The sequence below is a fragment of the Osmerus eperlanus genome, chromosome 21 (genome assembly GCF_963692335.1).
Source record: "Osmerus eperlanus chromosome 21, fOsmEpe2.1, whole genome shotgun sequence".
In the NCBI taxonomy this organism is placed as follows: Eukaryota; Metazoa; Chordata; class Actinopteri; order Osmeriformes; family Osmeridae; genus Osmerus; species Osmerus eperlanus.
The window spans coordinates 5,053,826-5,072,833 of NC_085038.1; the positions used below are offsets into that span (position 1 = coordinate 5,053,826).

The 19,008-nt window shown below is 46.5% G+C and overlaps 2 protein-coding genes across 13 annotated transcripts in view; both read left to right on the forward strand.

The window, feature by feature from the left end:
• The window catches only part of mcf2la (mcf.2 cell line derived transforming sequence-like a), a 33,415-nt gene extending 21,332 nt beyond the window's left edge, over positions 1-12,083 (forward strand). For 6 of the 12 annotated variants that reach the window (XM_062446604.1, XM_062446602.1, XM_062446606.1 and 3 more), the window contains 25 exons: positions 228-347; positions 1,353-1,544; positions 1,702-1,893; positions 2,064-2,223; positions 2,451-2,515; positions 2,732-2,811; positions 3,010-3,076; positions 3,380-3,495; positions 3,696-3,765; positions 4,079-4,171; positions 4,264-4,356; positions 4,432-4,557; positions 5,014-5,235; positions 5,420-5,512; positions 5,667-5,745; positions 5,899-5,965; positions 6,062-6,159; positions 6,520-6,612; positions 6,752-6,811; positions 7,311-7,385; positions 7,993-8,064; positions 8,956-9,065; positions 9,299-9,411; positions 9,989-10,092; positions 10,268-12,083. In XM_062446604.1, coding sequence (XP_062302588.1) covers positions 228-347; positions 1,353-1,544; positions 1,702-1,893; positions 2,064-2,223; positions 2,451-2,515; positions 2,732-2,811; positions 3,010-3,076; positions 3,380-3,495; positions 3,696-3,765; positions 4,079-4,171; positions 4,264-4,356; positions 4,432-4,557; positions 5,014-5,235; positions 5,420-5,512; positions 5,667-5,745; positions 5,899-5,965; positions 6,062-6,159; positions 6,520-6,612; positions 6,752-6,811; positions 7,311-7,385; positions 7,993-8,064; positions 8,956-9,065; positions 9,299-9,411; positions 9,989-10,092; positions 10,268-10,353 — 2,646 coding nt within the window. In that variant the 3' untranslated portion in view covers positions 10,354-12,083. The remainder of the gene's footprint in view (positions 1-227; positions 348-1,352; positions 1,545-1,701; positions 1,894-2,063; positions 2,224-2,450; positions 2,516-2,731; positions 2,812-3,009; positions 3,077-3,379; positions 3,496-3,695; positions 3,766-4,078; positions 4,172-4,263; positions 4,357-4,431; positions 4,558-5,013; positions 5,236-5,419; positions 5,513-5,666; positions 5,746-5,898; positions 5,966-6,061; positions 6,160-6,519; positions 6,613-6,751; positions 6,812-7,310; positions 7,386-7,992; positions 8,065-8,955; positions 9,066-9,298; positions 9,412-9,988; positions 10,093-10,267) is intronic. The other 6 variants (XM_062446605.1, XM_062446614.1, XM_062446613.1 and 3 more) reach the window with 4 other exon arrangements.
• Positions 12,084-12,947: 864 nt separating this feature from the next.
• On the forward strand, positions 12,948-18,989 carry cab39l (calcium binding protein 39-like). Its single transcript, XM_062446756.1, has 9 exons — positions 12,948-13,106; positions 15,848-15,983; positions 16,365-16,529; positions 16,675-16,793; positions 16,889-17,057; positions 17,235-17,294; positions 17,788-17,853; positions 17,939-18,082; positions 18,244-18,989. Exons 2-9 carry the CDS (start codon positions 15,882-15,884, stop codon positions 18,421-18,423), a joined length of 1,005 nt encoding a protein of 334 aa, XP_062302740.1. The 5' UTR covers positions 12,948-13,106; positions 15,848-15,881; the 3' UTR covers positions 18,424-18,989.
• Positions 18,990-19,008: the final 19 nt, after the last annotated feature.

Here is a 19,008-nt window from a genome sequence, read left to right on the forward strand (position 1 = left end):
CCCCACTCAGTAGAACCATGATTCTCTAGGAAGAAATGGTTTGATGATCAGAGCTCACACTGATAAACATCTGGTCAAACCTTTTGATAGTCTGAAGTCTTTCCTCAGACCCTGAATGAACAATCATCACAACATAACTGAGTGGGTGTGCACTGTGTACTTTCTGGTGGCTCTGTGTGCGTTTGCTAACTGTGTGTGTGTGTGTGTGTGTGTGTGTGTGTGTGTAGGTGCGTGCCCAGCTGGATGTGATGGCAGAAAGACTGGCAGGATTCTCTGAGGTTGGCATCAGCCCTGGTCACGCTGAACACATCCTACGAGAACTCAGCAACCAGGAAGAAAAAGCATGTGTAAGAAACACCCACACACACACCCCCACACACACACACATACCCCCTCCCCCCACACACACACACAGACACATAAAAACACACCAAACACACACACACACCCCCCCCAGACACACACACACAGACACACACGGTGAACAGTGAGGGTTGCTTGAAGAGTGGAGCAGTGAGGACGAGGAACTGCTGTTCCTCCAGAGGCCCAGCTCAGCTTCACCAGCTCATCCATCTCCACTGACACCACTGACTCTGCAGGCGCCACAGCCGCATAGAACCCTGCGCGCACGTATACACATACAGGTATACACACACACGTGATAACATCCACATGCTGTAATCCTCAGGGTAGACGGTTGTTTGTGATGATAGGTTTTAGGCTCAATGCATTCACACGTGATCACGAACGCACACACGGAAATTCTGCATGCGCGTGCATGCATCGCTGTCTTTCAGAGATCCTTCAAATGATAGTGTCAATGAAGCAATCCATTTTTATATTGCGCCCACCCACCCCTACCCACTCACTGTGAGAGGCTGCATAGATGGAGGTAGCAGGGGAAAGAGAGGGGGGGAAAAGAGAGCGGGAGAAAGGGGGAGGAGGGAGCGAGAGGGACGTATGTGAGGAGGAACTATGGTGGAAGGCCTATTGGTGCACTGCAGTCTGCTGAGTGGCAGGATGGAGGGGGGGTGGAGTGGGGGAATAGAGGAGGGAGAGGGGAGGCACTGCAGCCCCCATGTGGCCTGCCTCATCAGCGCAGCCATGTGATTCTGGTTGTGCACCCTTGTCATAAATGCCCTCCATGTTTGTGTCATACGACTGGAAAATGGGGCTTACGTAGGCAGGGTTGTCCTTCAGCGGTGCATTATGGATTATGTCATTTTTGTACATGCAGGAATTCTTGTGTATGCAGTAAATTATGCGATTTCTGTCTGTTTGAGGATGTGGGAATTGTACTTGTGTGTGTGTGTGTGTTATGTGTATGTACTCATGTATGTGTGTGTCTGTAGGAGATGTTTGACCGGGCCCTAGCCCTGGCGGGGGAGGGAGACGGCCTGATCTCTGGGGCCCACTATGCTGAGGACTCCATCAGGCCCAAGTGCAGTGAGCTGCGGGGGGTGTATGAGGAGCTCGCCTGCATCCTGAGGACCAAGAAGAGCCTGCTGCTCAGGGCCATGGAGCTGCACCACTGCCTGGAGAAGGTGATGGGACCTGGGCTCTGGGTCTGGGGTCTGGGGTCAGTCTCCGTATAGGACTGGATGAAGGTGTCAGTGTGTCACTATGTGTTCCATCAACTAACCTGCTAGTTCTCTTGTCATTATAACATTTACCCTCTGACTCCCCTCCCCTGCCCCCCAGGCCTCCCGCTGGTGCGAGGAGGGGATCTACCTCCTGGCCTTCCAGCCCGTGGACCGGTGCCAGACCCAGGATGGCGCCCAGGCCGCCCTACACGAGCTGGAGCGCTACCTGGACACGGCAGCCGAACACACCCTCACCGACCTGGCGGGGATCTGGAGGGACTACGAGGCGGTGCTCTGCCCCGAGCTCAGGGTGAGGCGGCGGAGGGATACGTAGTGGATGGAGACAGAGTAGAGTGTTTTTGGTGATGCGGTAGAGAGTGAGTGTAATTGTCCTTCATCTTCTTTATCTCTCTCTCTCTCTCTTTCTCTTTCTCTCTCTCTCTCTCTATCTCTCTATCTCTGTGTGTGTGTGTGTAACAGGACCAGGTGGAGAGGGTGTTCCAGAAGCAGGCGTCCATGCAGGAGATGTTTGAGAAGAGGAGAGTGAGTCTGAAGAAGCTAGCAGCCAAACAGACCAGACCGGTCCAGCCTGTGGCTCCCAGGCCTGAGGCCATCATCAAGTCTCCTGTCTCCTCTCCTGGTGAGTCCCTCTGAGACTCTCTCTGGCTCACACACACACCCACACAATCTCACACAAACACACTGTTTGTTGTCTTACATTTGCACAAACACGCACTCTCTGGTCTCAAACTGGTCTCTGGTGTCTTTATCCTACTTCTCACCCTATTGTGGTGTAATCTGCCTCGTATTGTAACCACCTAATCTTTGGTGTTTAACCTTGTTCGCCCTCTGGTCTCTTTGTCACAGCACCTAGGACACAGGAGGAGAAGCTCTCTGAGGAAAACATACTGAATGCAAGCATCTGTAAAAAAGTAGGAATCGTACCAAAACTCTTCAAATCATCTGGCTTTGCTTTTTCCTTTTCTCTTTTTAATACTGTGTCAATAGACTTGTTTAACTTTGTTGTCTGTCGTGTGTGTGTGTGTGTGGGGGTGTGTGTGTGTGTGTGTGTGTGTGTGCGTGTGTGCGTGTGTGTGTGCGTGCGTGCGTGCGTGCGTGCGCGTGCGTGCGTGTGTGTGTGTGTGTAGGTGGACTCTCTCCTCCAGAACGGCAGCAGCAGACATGCCTCCCTCTCTGAAGAGGAGGAGAACCTGGCTATTCTCAGACGGTAAGACACGTGGGGGGTCAGGAGTCAGGAGTTCAGGTCAAGAAGCCAAAAGACTACTGTTCTCTTCGATGTAGCAATTTGAACATACTGTCTCAATGCAGTACTAACGTTCACCAAAATGAGAATAAGTATTATTATCACTAAGAACAAATACATGAATTAGTTTAAGTCATGTTGGTGTGTAATTTGTCCCCCTAGTCACGTGATGAATGAGTTGTTGGAGACAGAACGGGCCTACGTGGAGGAGCTACTGTGTGTACTGCAGGTGAGTCATTACCCCCTCTGACCACCAGAGGGCGTCAATGATCTATCTTCTGAGGTTGTAGTAAAAACAATTGTGTTAGACACTTTAGCCTTGGGTCATTAAATAACCATTAGGTATAATACTAAGAAGCATAGGTAAAATAGGTAGCATACTCCCAATGCTAAAATAGCTTTTCCTAAAGCACCAATAATTACACTTGTCTGTGTAGTTGTATGATCATATTTTAATTGTACTCTGGTGATGTTATAAGACTAGTGTTTATTCAGTTATTAAATAATTGTGTTAACAATCTTTTTATTTCAGGGTTACGCTGCTGAGATGGACAACCCAGCCCTGGTCCATCTCATCCCCACCACTCTGGTCAACAAGAAGGACATTCTGTTTGGCAACATGCCAGAGATCTACCAGTTCCACAAGAGGTGACCATGCCTACCACCCTACCCTAATTTACTGAACCTTAACTTACCCTACTTACCTAACTCTAACTCTCCTCCCTTAGACTCTCTTCTCTTCCTCTTTTCTTGCCTTTCCTTTCTCTTCCCTCCCATTTCCTCCTCTCCTCCCTGATCTGGATCTTCATAGACTCCATAGTGCTGACCTCTATTCCTCTCTGTTCCAGAACCTTCCTCAAAGAGCTGGAGAACTACACTGACTGTCCTGAGCTTGTTGGTCGATGTTTCCTAGAGAGGGTGGGTGGATTTTTAATACAAATTTAGTATTCTATTGTGCAACAGTAATGTATCTTTTAGCCTTTTCTGTTCCTGACCTGTGTCGAGGTACTATTTTACATACTTTAAACTCTAAAATCCAGTAGTTTTATTGGCATTCAATAATTTTGTAACTGTCACTTTGTGCAAACGTATTGTGAGTGTTTGAGTCAGGTGGGTGCAGTTTGAATTTGTTGGGGGGGACAGCTAATTGGTGCCAGGCACCAGACAAAAGTAGCTGCACACAGATAAGGAACCGCATGACTTGTGTTGATTTGGTTTGTTCTCTTCTTAGATGGGTGACCTGGAGATCTATGAGAAATACTGCCAGAACAAGCCTCGCTCAGAGAGCCTTTGGCGGCAGTGTTCAGACTGTGCCTTCTTCCAGGTACCCTTTCATCTCTCACCTCTCACCCCAGACTAGCTTACTTTGGGAGAGACTTGGGTTCAATCTGTGCTGGTGTGTTTGCTGGGTTCCAGGAATGCCAGAAGAAGCTGGAACACAAACTGGGGCTGGACTCCTACCTCCTCAAACCTGTTCAAAGGATAACCAAGTATCAGCTAATACTGAAGGTGAGTTCAACTAACTGTGTGTGTGTGTGTGTGTGTGTGTGCATTACGTTACCAAACTGTGTATGCGCTCTACAGGAGTTGCTGAAGTACAGTAAGGGGTGCGATGGTTCAGAGGACCTGCAGGAGGCGTTGTCCTCCATCCTGGGCATCCTGAAGGCCGTCAACGACTCAATGCACCTCATCGCCATAACAGGATATGAGGTAAGCAAGCCCCCAATGTCACATCCTGTACACCCCCCCATCAAACCCCACTAAAGGGCTTGGTGTACATGCGTGTGTGCAAAAATGATGCTGAGTCACGCCTATTCATTGACGTATGAACGAATCAGTGAATGGACAGCCTGGCTCTTTGTGTAACAAAGGAGCGCTGTGTTTACATTTACATTTCTTCATTTAGCCATTTAGCAGACGCTTTTATCCAAGCGACTTCCAAGAGAGAGCTTTACAAAGTGCATAGGTCACTGATAATAACAACAAGATAGCCCCAAAAACATTGCGGGTAGCCAAAACATGAAGCACATATTGTGAACAACCAAAATAAGTCTCAAAGGGAAGAACCATAAGAGCATGTCGTTAAACAACGAGTTTAACTTGCATTTCCTTTTTAAACAGCCCATCTCTCTCTCTCTCTCTCTCTCTCTCTTCCTTCCGTCCCAGGCCAACCTGTCGGACCTGGGCCGTCTCCTGATGCAGGGCTCGTTCAGCGTGTGGACGGAGCACAAGAAGGGCCACGCCAAGGTCAAGGACCTGGCGCGCTTCAAGCCCATGCAGAGGCACCTGTTCCTGCACGAGAAGGCCCTGCTGTTCTGCAAGAGGAGGGAGGAGAACGGGGAGGGCTACGAGAAGGCCCCCTCCTACAGCTTCAAACACTCGCTCAACGTGAGTGCGGCCGGCTCGCACGCTCATGTCCGGCCACCGTGTTGATCAGTCGAGGCCCGCGGGAAGATCTGGGGTTGTTGGGGGGGCTGTCGCTGGTTTGTTTACAATTTCCCTCTCTGCTCCCCTGGTGTCCCTCGGCCCTCCTCCTTTCCCCTGCTTGTCGCCCCCACCCTCCCTCATCCAGATGAGTGCGGTGGGCATCACAGAGAACGCCAAGGGGGACAACAAGAAGTTTGAAATCTGGTGCAACTCCAGAGAGGAGGTGTTCATTGTCCAGGTGAGGCACAGAGGAAATATAACTACACTCTTCTATTGACCTCTATTTTATCTAGAAGTCTGGAGTCTAGAGTAGGATTTGGAATTACGTTAGAAGGCCAATCATTTAGGAAACATACTGCATGTCAGTTTTGTGATAATATGATCTCCTCCAGGCTGCGACCCCCGAGATCAAGACGTCATGGGTGAACGAGATTCGGAAGGTTCTTACTGGCCAGCTAAAGGCCTGCAGAGGTACACAGACAACCATATTCACACACACCATTGTCTCTGGCATTCCAAAGTTGATACATGACAAATAGCTTATTGCTACTAAACCAACAGAAAAAAACTATCTCTGTATGCATAAGGATTGTTAGATAACTGTGAACAACCCCTGTCTTTCAGAAGCAAGCCAACTGAAAAGCTCAGAATCAACATCCCCGAGCAACAATAACTCATCTGTTTCTCTCAGGTCAGCTTCACACACACAAACACGAGCATGCCATGCATACACACATACACATTTAATGGACCATTTTCCTGTGTGTGTGTTTATGTGTTCTTGCAGTCCTTTCAGAAGTAGCCAGAAAGGTGTGAAGAAACAGGAAGATAAAAAGGCAGAGCCCACACTACCATCTGATTCAAACTCCTCCCCCAAGCAGAAAGGTGAGTGGTTAGCAGAGAGGAAGTCAAACACCCCAAGTTAATGTTGTTCCCTCTTTCTACTGCCACAGATGGTACATTCGTGCAGTATCGATTTCCTGATTCTTCCTCTGGGTCTCTCTCACTTTACTTTCTGCTCTTTTAATAAACTAATCTGACCTTCTCCTTTTTTCTTTCCCCCCACTGCATTTCGTTTCTTCTCTCAATCGCTCCCACTGCCTCATCCTTCTCGCTCTATTTGTCGTGCTTTCTCTCTCCCTCCCTCCCTCTCCCTCCCTCTCTCTCTCCCTCTCTCCCTCCCTCTCTCTCTCTCTCTCTCTCTCTCTCTATCTCTCTCTATCACTCTCTCTCCCATGGTTATAGAGGACACAGTGACCAGTCCAACCACAGACAGGGCCTCAGTGGCTAAAAAACGCTTTACCTTACAGGGCTTCAGCAATCTAAAGAGCCAGAAAGGTAACAGTCCAGTAGTCCCTAAATGGCACTAGTCTTCACTGTACACATTTGAGTCCTGTTACCCAGTCCCATGAAAGATAACAACACATTTAGACTTGTGAGGAATGTCAAGTGAATCGTTCTATGCTTTTCTTTTCAGACATTCTTCCCCCTGGTGGTAAAAGTCTAACATTACCCATGGTCACACTCTGTCCACCAGGTACTGAGCCTAAGGCATTGTGGGACTTGTAGTTTAGGTACTTTCAGGTTTCAGATACAACATCTGAGTAAAGCCACATTCTAGAAATAGGTTCTAGGTTCTAGAAGGTTCTTTTTGGACGAGAGTCTGTTGGTTAGATCTTCGTTGTTTGTATCTGAATCTGGATTTGGACTTGTAGCTGTAGTTATAGTCATATACTAGAGATTGTTACAGTAGAAGATTAGAGTTTAGTGCACGGAACAGTATAACATTTATTTATAAATTATTATTTACTCCCTTTCCTCACTGTAAAACACATCCCAGAGATGACTATGTATTCACTGTAATACTATATTTCATTTATTTCTTCGCTTTTCTCAAAGTAAGGATTTCCATTGTTTTAGTTAGAGGCTCTCTTTCTTCTTTCTCTCCGCTGCTTTTCTTTTCGTACACTTTATCTTAAAACCCTTTTCTTCCTCCTCCTCTTCCCTCTCTCTGCCTCTCCTCTGACTGTGGCCAGGATCTCCTCTGAGCCCTGACCTCAAAACCAAACACCAGCTGAGAAAGAGTGATCCTACTCCCTTTGGCTTTAAAGGTATTGGAGCCCATTCGAGGGCCTACAGCCACCATGCTGTGGGCTGTTCCTACCGTGTGTGACTAGCATCCCCGACCCCCTCCCCCATTAGCATGCTCCCCACACTCAGCACCTCGCTGTCTCCACACCGTGTCCATCCTCACTGTGTTTAGTGGACAGATCCATGGTTAAAAGCACCTTTGGTTTGTCTCATTCAGTGGGGCTGTGTGGTTGCCACCCTCCCCCCCCATCCAGTGTGTAGATCCCAGCACCATCACCAAGCCCCATCCTTAGTACACTGACCACTGGGTGACTGGTTTGGGGATGAACATCACCGTACTGACTGTTTCTTGATAGGTGTATGTGTGTTTATAAGTTGACTGGGGAGGTTTTGTCCTTTTTATTTAAATGTCCTCTTCTGTACATTGCTTTGGATAAAATTGTCACTAAATTAATACATGACATACATTACATTAAATAAAATTATATTAATTGGAAGACTAAACAAAGAGAAAAAAAAAGCTGGCTGGCTGGTTGACAAGTGCTCGTGCAGACAGGCAGACAGACAGACAGACAGTCTGTCCGGACGGGACTGACATGTTTTTCCGTCCCTCCATCCCTCCCTCAGAGTCTCCTCATGTGTCTCTGAGCAGGGTCAAGTGGCTCAGCACCTCTAGCCTGCTACAGTCCAAGAGGAGAGGTACGGTAGGCCTCTAACCACGGACCTCAGCCCCCTTAACGAGATGCCACGATGAAAGCACCGAAGGCGCAAACTAGTTTAACCGATAGAATAACCAAGTCTTTTTCCAGAGGATGGAGGTGGGAAAACAGGTGCAGTTAAGAACGATCTGTAAGCCACGACCTGTTATGTGTCGATCGATGGAAAAGCGCCGTCTCATCGTCGCATCTCTGTGTAGGGCTCTGGTCCTGGCTGTGTGCTGTGCTCCTCCACTCCCTTCTCCAACAGACTCCTTCCACCTCTCTGGTCTCTCTGGACACAAACTGTGGTGTCACAACCTCCTCCCTCAGATCATGCTCCTCAGACCATGTTATGGAGGGTTCCAATTGGGGTTTTCTGGTTCTGTATTGCTATCAGCTTGATCTTCTCGAGTGCTCTGGTGAACTGTGCTCACATTCCAATTATTTTTTTAAATTGAGCTTCTTTGCTTCTACATTAAATGAATCAATGTCCTCATCTTTCAGCCCTCCATACCCTGGAGTGTCATTTCTCTTCATCTTTAGAGCCTTCCCTTTTGGGCATGACAAAAGTGACATCCGATACAATGTCGTTTATGATTGTATCATCATGACAACATGACCTACAAAGTCCCAAATGAACTCATAAAACTCCTTCAGTTCTCTAAACATTCAGCCTTATGTTTCCCGCTCTCCCTCTCTCTGTCTCCCTCTCTCTGTCTCCCTCTCTCTGTCTCCCTCTCTCTGTCTCCCTCTCTCTGTCTCCCTCTCTCTGTCTCCCTCTCTCTGTCTCCCTCTCTCTGTCTCCCTCTCTCTGTCTCCCTCTCTCTGTCTCCCTCTCTCTGTCTCCCTCTCTCTGTCTCCCTCTCTCTGTCTCCCTCTCTCTCCTCACCAGGCTGGAACAAGGCTTCCCTCTCAGTGGACGCATCAGAAGAGCATGATGGGTACTCTAGCGCTGAGGACCCCCTGAACTCTGATGCTGAGGATGAGGGAGGAAGGAAGCTGGTGAGTCAACATGGAGATTATGATATGGGCTTCAGGGGATCTACAGTTTTCTTTTTATTCGCCTCTCTACCTTCTTAGTATGGATCAGATATAGTTAAACAGTGGAACAAACTTCTGCATAAAACACTATTGTATGTACCATAATGTTCCCGTATTTTATTTTATATCTGGTCAGCGTCTGCCTAGGCCTGAGTCATCTGAGTAGGTGTGTGACCGTTGACCTGTTTTCCCAGGCCCCTGGCAGATACACTGTGGTGGCGGACTACGAGAAGGGAGGGGCCCAGGAGCTGTCCGTCAAGAGTGGGGACATGGTCCAACTGATTAGAGAGGGAGAGGACAGCCAATGGTACATTGCCCTCTCATTCTCCATAAAACGATTATTAAACCATATATATATTTATTTATATTAGGGATGCATCAATACCACTATCGGTATCGGGCCCGATACCAAGCTCACATACTAAAAATACCCCCCAATATTAAAGACCGATACCTCATGTGACGTAACTGACAGAATGTTCCGTGCACAGAGACGGCAGCAGCAGACACAATGTCAGCCTCAAGGGTGTGGAAATACTTCAAAATTAATGACATCAAAACCACACATTGTGAACTGCATGCTTTGTTCTGCATTAATATCAAGAGGAGGTATGAAACCCAGTACATATAATACAAGTAACCTGATAAAACATCTGAAGTATCGGTATCGGCGAGTACCAGAAAAAAAATATTGGTACTTGTACTCGTCCTTAAAAATATGGTATATATATATATATATATATATATATATATATATATATATATATATATATAGCGCATACTTGAATCAAAGTGACACCTCGTTAGCATTTGTGTGTTGCATGAGTTCTGAAGTCTGTGTTCCACAGAGGTGACGGGGTGTGTGTTGATACTGAACTCCCCAGGTTCGTAAGGAATCTGCGGAGCAGCAAAGAAGGCTGGGTAGCAGCAGCAAACCTCCTCACTTTCATCTCAGAGTCCAAGTCCTCACAGTCTCTCAGCAGCTCAGGTACTGTGTGTGCGTGCGTGCGCGCGTGCACGCGCGTGCGTGCGAGATAAAGTTACTAATTCTGTTTTTTTCTTCAAGCCTTTCTTTCCTAATTTCTATCTATTCATTCCATCTTCTTTCACCCTCGCTAATTACAATGACGTGATTTTCCTGTTTGTTGTCTGTCATAATCCAGAGGGCAGTGTGTCGGGCCACCTCAGCACTTCCTCCAGCTGCAGTGAGACGGGGACCTACACAAGCTTCTCTGACATCAAGCCCTGAGGACACGCCTCTTCACTGCTTCAGAACTACCTTGTGGTCAACTCTTTGAATGACACGTGCACTTTTCTACCACAAACACTCACACACACAGTGTGTTGACACAGTAACAGAGGCAGCTTGGAATTAAGCAAACAGACAGCTCTAAGTTGGCTCACCATTCCTTCAGTGTGAAAGGAGGTGTTTACTTTCGAACTGCTCTCCACTCATCACAGCTCTCAGGAATCAAGGAAGGTGTTTATGTACACAGTTCCCTGAGTTTGGGAGTGGGATTGGCCCTGGTTGGAGCAGGTGAGTGAGAAGCTGTTTTTGTTGAAACAGTGACTAGACTGTCACTAGGGCCAGTGTAGGGGGTAGACGTGATCTACCCTCTGGCCCCTCCCCCAGTGGTGTGACAGGAGTTTCGTCCCACCTGTTTATCTCACCTGTCCTGCGTCACCAACCTCACTAACAGCCTTGCCCCCCCCCCTCCCCTCATACAAACACATACTTGTGCTAACAAAGAGATGAGATGAGGAAGAACCAGGAAATTGCACTTAACCCCCCCTCCCCTTCCTCAGCACGGACACAGAAAACCACACCTCAGTCTCTGTCGTGGACCCCTGGTCTCTCCAGGAGAACCTGTGTGTTGTAAGACTTCTTGTTGTAAGAAGTCTGTCAGAATGTCCTCAGTCCTTCAGGAGATAATGTTATATTTCATGTGTCACTGTTTCCCCAAGGTTACTATAAACATGAAGACATGTCCATTGACTTTTTAAATGTGTGCCTCTTAGTAGGCAGATGGGTGCATAACACAAAAACTACTGTCCTAGACCAAGTAATAAATAAAACAAAACTTATATTAAATAAACACATTACTGTCAGTGTACAGTTCCAACAGGGCACATTATTTTTACAATGTAAATTCCAAGACGTTTAACATTGTATAACTCAAATCAGAAGAGTAATATTGTTGTGTGGAAGGTTTTTGAACTTGCATGACGACACCTGTACTCTGGCCCCAGATCTGAAGCCATGGCCTTCCACCCAGCACCAGGCTGCTTCCAGACATGAGATATACACTTCCTGTATTATTGTCAGTGAGAAGGTTATGTTGCAGAACAAACTGAGAGAAATGTACGTTTTAGAGCTGTAATCATTCTCTGCGGTCTTGACTAGGGAACAGCTCTGTTACATTACATATCTGTCTGTTTTGTTCTTGGTCAAGTTCTCTTCTGAACAAGATTTCTTTTTGGTCGTTGGTCTTTCATGGTCAATTTCAATCAGGAACCTGAGTTCAGGGATATCCTGCCTCTCACAATGACTCAAGTCAGATGGATCCCACACAAGACCTCTGAGGGGTCAGATTCCTACAAAAATGAAAGAATGTCGTAGTTTCATGTGGTCTGAAACAACTGTGAAAACTGAACCAGAGAGTGTGGACTCTCTATGGCATTATTGATCAATATGTAAAGGTTAACTTATTTTATCATGAAATGACATTTGTACAGATATCACCTTATACCTCAGATTTGTCTTTGAATATATGTATATTGGCTATGAAGACTCTAATGTTTTGGTGGATCACGGTCTTATTGTGTATCAAAGAGATTTTATTGACTTTTGTGGCATGGTTCCAATGTCGTTGTCTACTCCCTGGTGAAAATTGAACTGTCATGTGTCTGAATTTTAACAAGACACACAATTTTAAGTGTCTCACCAGACTCAATAAAGGTTTTAAACATTTTTTATAATTTGTCAGAAACTATTGTATTACTAGGTGTCATCTGTATAGGACACCACATTCATTGTTAGTATCACTATTCCTTTTCTACGAAAATGCTAAATAACTCAGAACTGCTTATTAACACTTTCACACTGAAACTATACCTATAGTACATGTATGATAAGACTGATCATGACTTGACCATAGGTCAGAATTGTCTGCATTCAAAATGTGATAGGACTCTATAGTAACAAACCAATAGTGCAAATAGAAAGATCAAAGGTCTGAAGTGCATAGTTCTACAGACTTTGAGGTAAGAACCAAGGAACACTATATTTACTAGCCTTATCGTCATCCACAGACTTTAGCAACATGCATACATTTATGGTTTTAACATGGCATCAAATGGCATTAAATACTACTGCAAATATGGAGGGATTTAAAATGCACGAGGAATTATGGCTGTTATTACAGCTGACCTAGAACATTATTATCCTACGTGTTTCAAAACAGAGAATTAGTTTACTTAATCACACAGCCAGCACGCTGTAGGACTATTGAGGTTTATGGTCACAGCGAAAAGGCATATTTTATTGTCTTCATGTGTTCTCTCTCGTGTTAGTATTTTCGATTTAAAGGTATACAGTGTGTTTCCCTTTAATTGTTAACCGAACTGTACAGCAACACCCAATATAATACTGAAAGACAAAAACGGACATTTTTCATTTGCAATGTTTAATACTGTTGAAAGCAAAAATGCAACAATCCAGGAAAGACAGGAAATGTGGCCTGACGTCACCTACAGGGAAGCTCCAATAGGATGGTTTGTTGTGAAGTTCTGGTTCGGGACTGCACCTCATCTTGAATCAGACCGAATGGTATTCTGCACTGCCTTCTTAAAAGATTCCGCACATACACACATTCCTCTGACGTTTTGCCCAGCGACGTACACCGCGCTGGCGTGACCAGAAAAAAGCTGTTCGGTAACATTGTGGATCGGGACAGCAGTCAAGATATTCGAGAGCAAAGAAACTATTAATAACGTAGCACTGTAAGTACCCATCATTGATAGTGCATCGTCGAAAGCTAGGCTATTTTAGCACAAGAATTAGCCTAACGTAATATTCTGATGTCGCCCTTGACATTGTTACAAACTTCAATCGAATTGATATGCGTGCTAACTATGTAGCCATTATCAATTTCCTTTCACAGCTTCGTAAACGTTTATCATAACTAGGGTGTAGCACACAAAAACATAGTGTCGGATCAGTTTCTGCGAGCTATTGTGTCAAATGAAGTTTAGACAGGCCTCTGTATTAGAATTCATAAATGTCTCTCGTTATCTTTGTCAAATCACTAATGTTGACATTACACGCCTTCGTCCTGGAACGGACGCGTTTCCCTGAAAATACAGTCCTCGCTCATTAGCGAACGAGCAGAAAACAAGGGGGTGTGTATGTGTCACGCATCGATTGTGTTAAGTCAGCCTTTGTGCTCGTATTTGTTTTGATTTTGTTATAGCGATGCCATAGATGCCTTCCTTGTGTATGCGTCGTGCACAGGGGCAACGTCAATTGACAGCAGGCAAACAGGCCATCGTTAGGCCCTCGTTTAGTATTGTCTGTCTCGGCAGCTGTTCTTTTTTGTAATAGCCACTGCAAAATTCAAAACAAGCTGTTGTAATTTTAATAGGAGGTTTAATGTAAAACAAAAATCACTTGTTTGTGATGTGGTAATGTGGCTTCTTTGGTTGACCAATACGTAAGCAATTCATACCCGAGACGTGTGTGAAGGTGTATTGATACGTTACGTTAAAAACGTAAAGTGTCATCAATGAAGAGATATCTGTACTTGTTTAACTCTCGTGACAGTCAGTGTTCCATGCCAGCTAGTGTTCTATAGCCTATGTCCAGTGATCAGTAGTGAGCCATCTGTGTTGTTGGGGCTTGCAGTGCTGGAGTGATGTTAACTAGATGAGGAAGCTTATGGAACATAATGTTGGTGACTGTGTCTGGAACCTTCTCTCTCTCCTTCCTGTGTCTGTCTCTCTCTCTCTCTTTCTCTTAGTTTAGACTGTATCCTATTCATGTTTAATAGATGACTCCATTCTACAGCCCCTGATGTGTATGTGATTCACTCCAGGATATTAACAGGGCACAGGCAGGCCTAGTGTCTCGCTATTCCCCACCACCTCACCACATAGGCTTGCTGGTGTGGTGTAAACTAGGTTTGCTTTCAGACACTTTAGTCCTGGCCCCAGCAGAGCCTTTCAGAACGTGTGTAGATGGCCAGTCTCAGACAGTAGCCATCCAGATCCCCTGCTCTGCTGTACGTACATGCTTGCTGTGATCCATGAAAGAGGTTCTGGGTTTGAGGGTGTGTAAATCTAGAGGTCATGGTTCCATTTCTAAGAGCATGATCCAAGCATTTTCCGAATGGAGATGAGAGGTTGTCTTGGAACTCTCCTGTCAATAAGATCATTTGATATGTGATGTCATGACGGGTAGCAGATGATGAATTGGAGGAGGAAGGGGAGGAGGAGGAAATACGTATCTTTACAACCACGGTTGAGAGCAGTGATGGAAAAACCTGGAAGCAATGTCACTAGGTACCTTGTCTCTCCTTTCCCCTTGTGACTGAAGCCCAAATGAGGAGATGATCCCCTCTGTGACGGACACATACCAAGAGAGCATTTACCGTTTGACTGGCTGATGGGTGGCTTATTAAAGTTTCATTACAGCTCACGCTAATCCCACTGCTTCCTGGGAAATGCGGTCCCTCGGTGCGGTGAGTAGAACAGGAGTGTGGCCATTGGGAGAGGTTCTTTCGGTCGGTGGGCCATTGGAGGGGAACAGGTCTGAAGAAATTGCCGTTCTGACGTTGCCGTTTTTTTTTTTTTTTTTTTTTTTTTTTTTGCGTTCCGCAACAAAGAAATGCTGATGTCTCAAACTGCTGCTCAGGCAGGACGGGTGTGAGACCAGCCTGTGAAGCAGTGTAGGTTTATGTTCTTAAGTGTTGGGCCCTCTATTGAGGCCACTGATGTGGACTTGGATCAAAGTGACAAGCTCCTGGCATCAGCAGGAGCAGCAGTCAGCTGGAGGAGGGAGAGAGGGAGGTAATACCCTGGCCCTGCACTCCCAGACCAGGATTATCAGTCACAAGTTTTAACCACCCTCCTCCCTCAACTCCTCTTTTTATGTTGTACACGGTCTGTTAGGCCCCGCCCAGCAGCCAAGCAAACAAGCAAGCATTCCATGACGATAATGTTCTAATGTGCTATTCTTGATAGCTGTGGTTTTGGTGCCTGCCAGCATTGCTTCTGTAGTTGCCACTGACAACGTTTTGATTCAGTCTCTTTCTAACAGTGTCTCTCTCCCCCCCCCCCACACACACACACTCTCCCCCTCCCTCTGTCTCGCTTGCTGTCTTTCTCTCACACACACCTGTGTGAGCTGTGGTTTGGCTGCCGTGCCGTAGTTGAGTTGCCATGGTGACAGTGCGTCGCTGGATGCCCTCTGCACACCTCACTGCAGTCTGACTCAGGAGAATGCGGGTCTAATGCTCTTTTATGAATCACTGAGTCCCAGGGAGGAAACTCTCTCTCCCCATCCCCCCCCTCCCTACCTCCAGATACTGCTTTACAGTATCTATCCCTTCGTCTATACCATACTGTGAGCAGGATCAGTTATAAGTTAGAAGTGTGGTGTGTTGTAGCCTACTTATGCATTCTTTTAGAAGGAGTGGTTAGTGTGCTCTAATGTGGGGTTTGTTTGTCTTTGTGTGGTGTTTCAGGTTTTAGGAGAGACTCAGGAGTGGAACTGCCAGTATGCCGCTGTTCGGTAAATCCCACAAGAGTCCGGCAGACATCGTCAAGACCTTGAAGGAGAACCTTGCCATCCTGGTCAAACAGGACAAGAAGACAGAGAAGGTAGTGTGTGTGTGTGTGTGTGTGAGCGAGCGAGCAGGAGCAAGGTTGTCTAGGGCCTCTTCCAGCCTTGGATATTGGGTCCGGTCAGTTCTGGTTGCTTTGGTGCCCCTCTATCTGCCATGGGGCTGTGAAAGTAGCACTGCAGGCCAGCCCGGTCATCTGTTTACACCCCACTGTAAAGACACTCTCTCTTTCTCTCTCTCCCTCTCTCTCTCTTTCTCTCTCTCCCTCTCTCTCTCTCTCTCTCTCTCTCTCAGCCCGGCTCTAACCCAGGCCAACCAAACACAGTTTTGAGTTTGTACACAAACATTATGTACTGTTTGTCGAGGCCCTTTTCACTGGACCATTTAACCTTGTGTTTGTGTGTGTCCTCTCTCCCAGGCGTCTGAAGAGGTGTCTAAGTGTCTGGTGGCCATGAAGGAGATCCTGTACGGGACCAATGACAAAGAGCCTCACACAGAGACCGTGGCCCAGCTGGCCCAAGAGCTCTACAACAGCGGGCTGCTCATCTCGCTGGTGGAGAACCTGCAAGTCATCGACTTTGAGGTGAAACACACACACCTACACGCACATGCATGCGCAGGACTTTCCAGGCCATCGCACCGAGATGGAACATTCTGGAGATGTTCTGTCGTGGTAAACGCGTTGTGTGTGCGTGTGTGTGCGTGTGTGTGTGTGTGCGCGCGAGCAGGGAAAGAAGGACGTGTGTCAGATCTTCAACAACATCCTGCGGAGGCAGATCGGTACGCGCAGCCCCACCGTGGAGTACTTCTGCTCCCACCAGGAGGTGCTGTTTGTGCTGCAGAAGGGGTGAGCTGGCCCACACACACACACACGCGCGCAGACACACACATCCCAGGAAAACACAGAGTTCCACAAATGCAACGCGCGTGTACGTGTGGCAGGTACGAGACCGCCCAGGTGGCGCTGAACTGTGGCATCATGCTGAGAGAGTGCATCAGACACGAGCCCCTGGCCAAGGTGGTCCTCCACTCGGAGCACTTCCACGACTTCTTCAACTACGTGGAGATGTCCACCTTCGACATCGCCTCGGATGCCTTTGCCACCTTCAAGGTCAGGCAAACGCGCACACATCCATGTTTAAGCCCCACATTATGATTCCTAAAAGGTTAGCACAAATGATGTCTTTGTTAGCACTTAGCACGAGGCCCAAAATGGTATTGAATAGTAAAGTGCTGCATTTAAAATAGTTATTGTTTCTGGGTCTAACGTTCTGCCCTCCATTCGCAGGATCTGTTGACGAGACACAAAGTCCTGGTGGCGGAATATCTAGAACAGAACTATGATGCTGTGAGTGGTACCCTTCCTCCTTCAGAACATGCTACAGCAGTTGCAACATCAGCTAGACTTGTGCCGGCGGGAAAAAGTAAACAAGAACAGTTTAGGCCATCAGGCCGTCTTCTGGCATGACTGTGGGTATTTACGACTTAACCCTCCGTTTTTTTACGTATTTATTTTTGGAGCCTCGAGGTGGAGAACACGTGCTTGTCTGTTGGCTGTAGCGCAGGGTTAGGACTTGGGGAGGGGCAGAGTGTTGAAAGAGCAGGGACGTCTGAGTCAGTTCAGGTCACAGGCCTCACAACAGACCACACTAGGCCCGGCTGTCAGGTCACTGTAGAGAAGGCCTTCTTTTCATGGTCCTCAGAGGCCTCTAGGGGCCTGTAATGCACAGGCATGCAGACTGGGCCACTGAAAAATATATTTTCAGACCAGCCGCAGAGACCTCATATCAATATTCTAACCTCACCTCACTGCTACTAACATCTCTTTTGTGTTGTCGCAGATCTTCACTGACTACGAGAAGCTCCTGCATTCTGAGAACTATGTGACAAAGAGACAGTCGTTAAAGGTCTGAGCTGCTTTACAATGGCGTATTCGTTGTTCTACTCAAATCCGTCGCTTGGCAAAACCTTAACGTGTGGCTCGTGTTGCAGTTGTTGGGAGAGCTACTGCTGGACAGGCACAACTTCACGGTGATGACCAGGTACATCAGCAAGCCAGAAAACCTGAAGCTCATGATGAACCTGCTGAGGGACAAGAGCCCCAATATCCAGTTTGAGGCCTTCCATGTCTTCAAGGTACCACCCCCCCCCCCCTTCCCCATGTGCTGCATCATATCCTGTCATGTGCTTCATGCTAAGCATTCCGTGACAAGAATATACTTTTGGGAATGGGGGATTCTTAAACATTGATCGGTCTCAAAAATAGCAGGCTGTCTCACATGCATTTCCCCTATCAGGTGTTTGTGGCCAACCCGAACAAGACGCAGCCCATCGTGGACATCCTGTTGAAGAACCAGACCAAACTCATCGACTTCCTTAGCAACTTCCAAAAAGACCGCACGGACGACGAGCAGTTCAACGACGAGAAGACCTATCTAATCAAACAGATCCGCGACCTTAAGAAACCGGCCTCTTAAACTACGCCCCTAACTGCCCCTCAACCCAGACCCAATACTTAAAACCTTAACTTTTTATTCACAAAAAATATAGAAAAAAAATGCATTAACCGTAATAATTATGATTCTATTTAAAATCTCAAAAGACATTTGTCTTTTCTTGGTTCTTTTATCTTTCAAAGAATAGTTCTTAAATGCTGATTCAATTAATTTTGACTTATTTTTTTCTTCATCGACTTTGATCATTCACGTGAAGTATTGCCACAACGGAATGTTTGAGGCAGACAATTTTGTGCTCTTGGGAGAACCAATGGTTGAAGAGATTTGGCCAATGGCGGAGGGATACGGGGAGTCCAGGGGTCCTAAAAGGAGTCTTTCTTTACCATTTTATGCATGAGTTAGCTAGATCGCTCCCACCTTCTACAAACACTCCTAATGTTGCTGCAGAACAATGAAAGGAATTTACCATTTGGAATTATGAGGAAATTCAACTTTATGAGCAGTGTTTAAATACACGTGACAGATTCTAGAAATGTTAGTGCTGTTTTGTACATAACTAGGCTAATACAATTTTTGTTTGTGTGGAACTCCTATTTGACCTCGCTC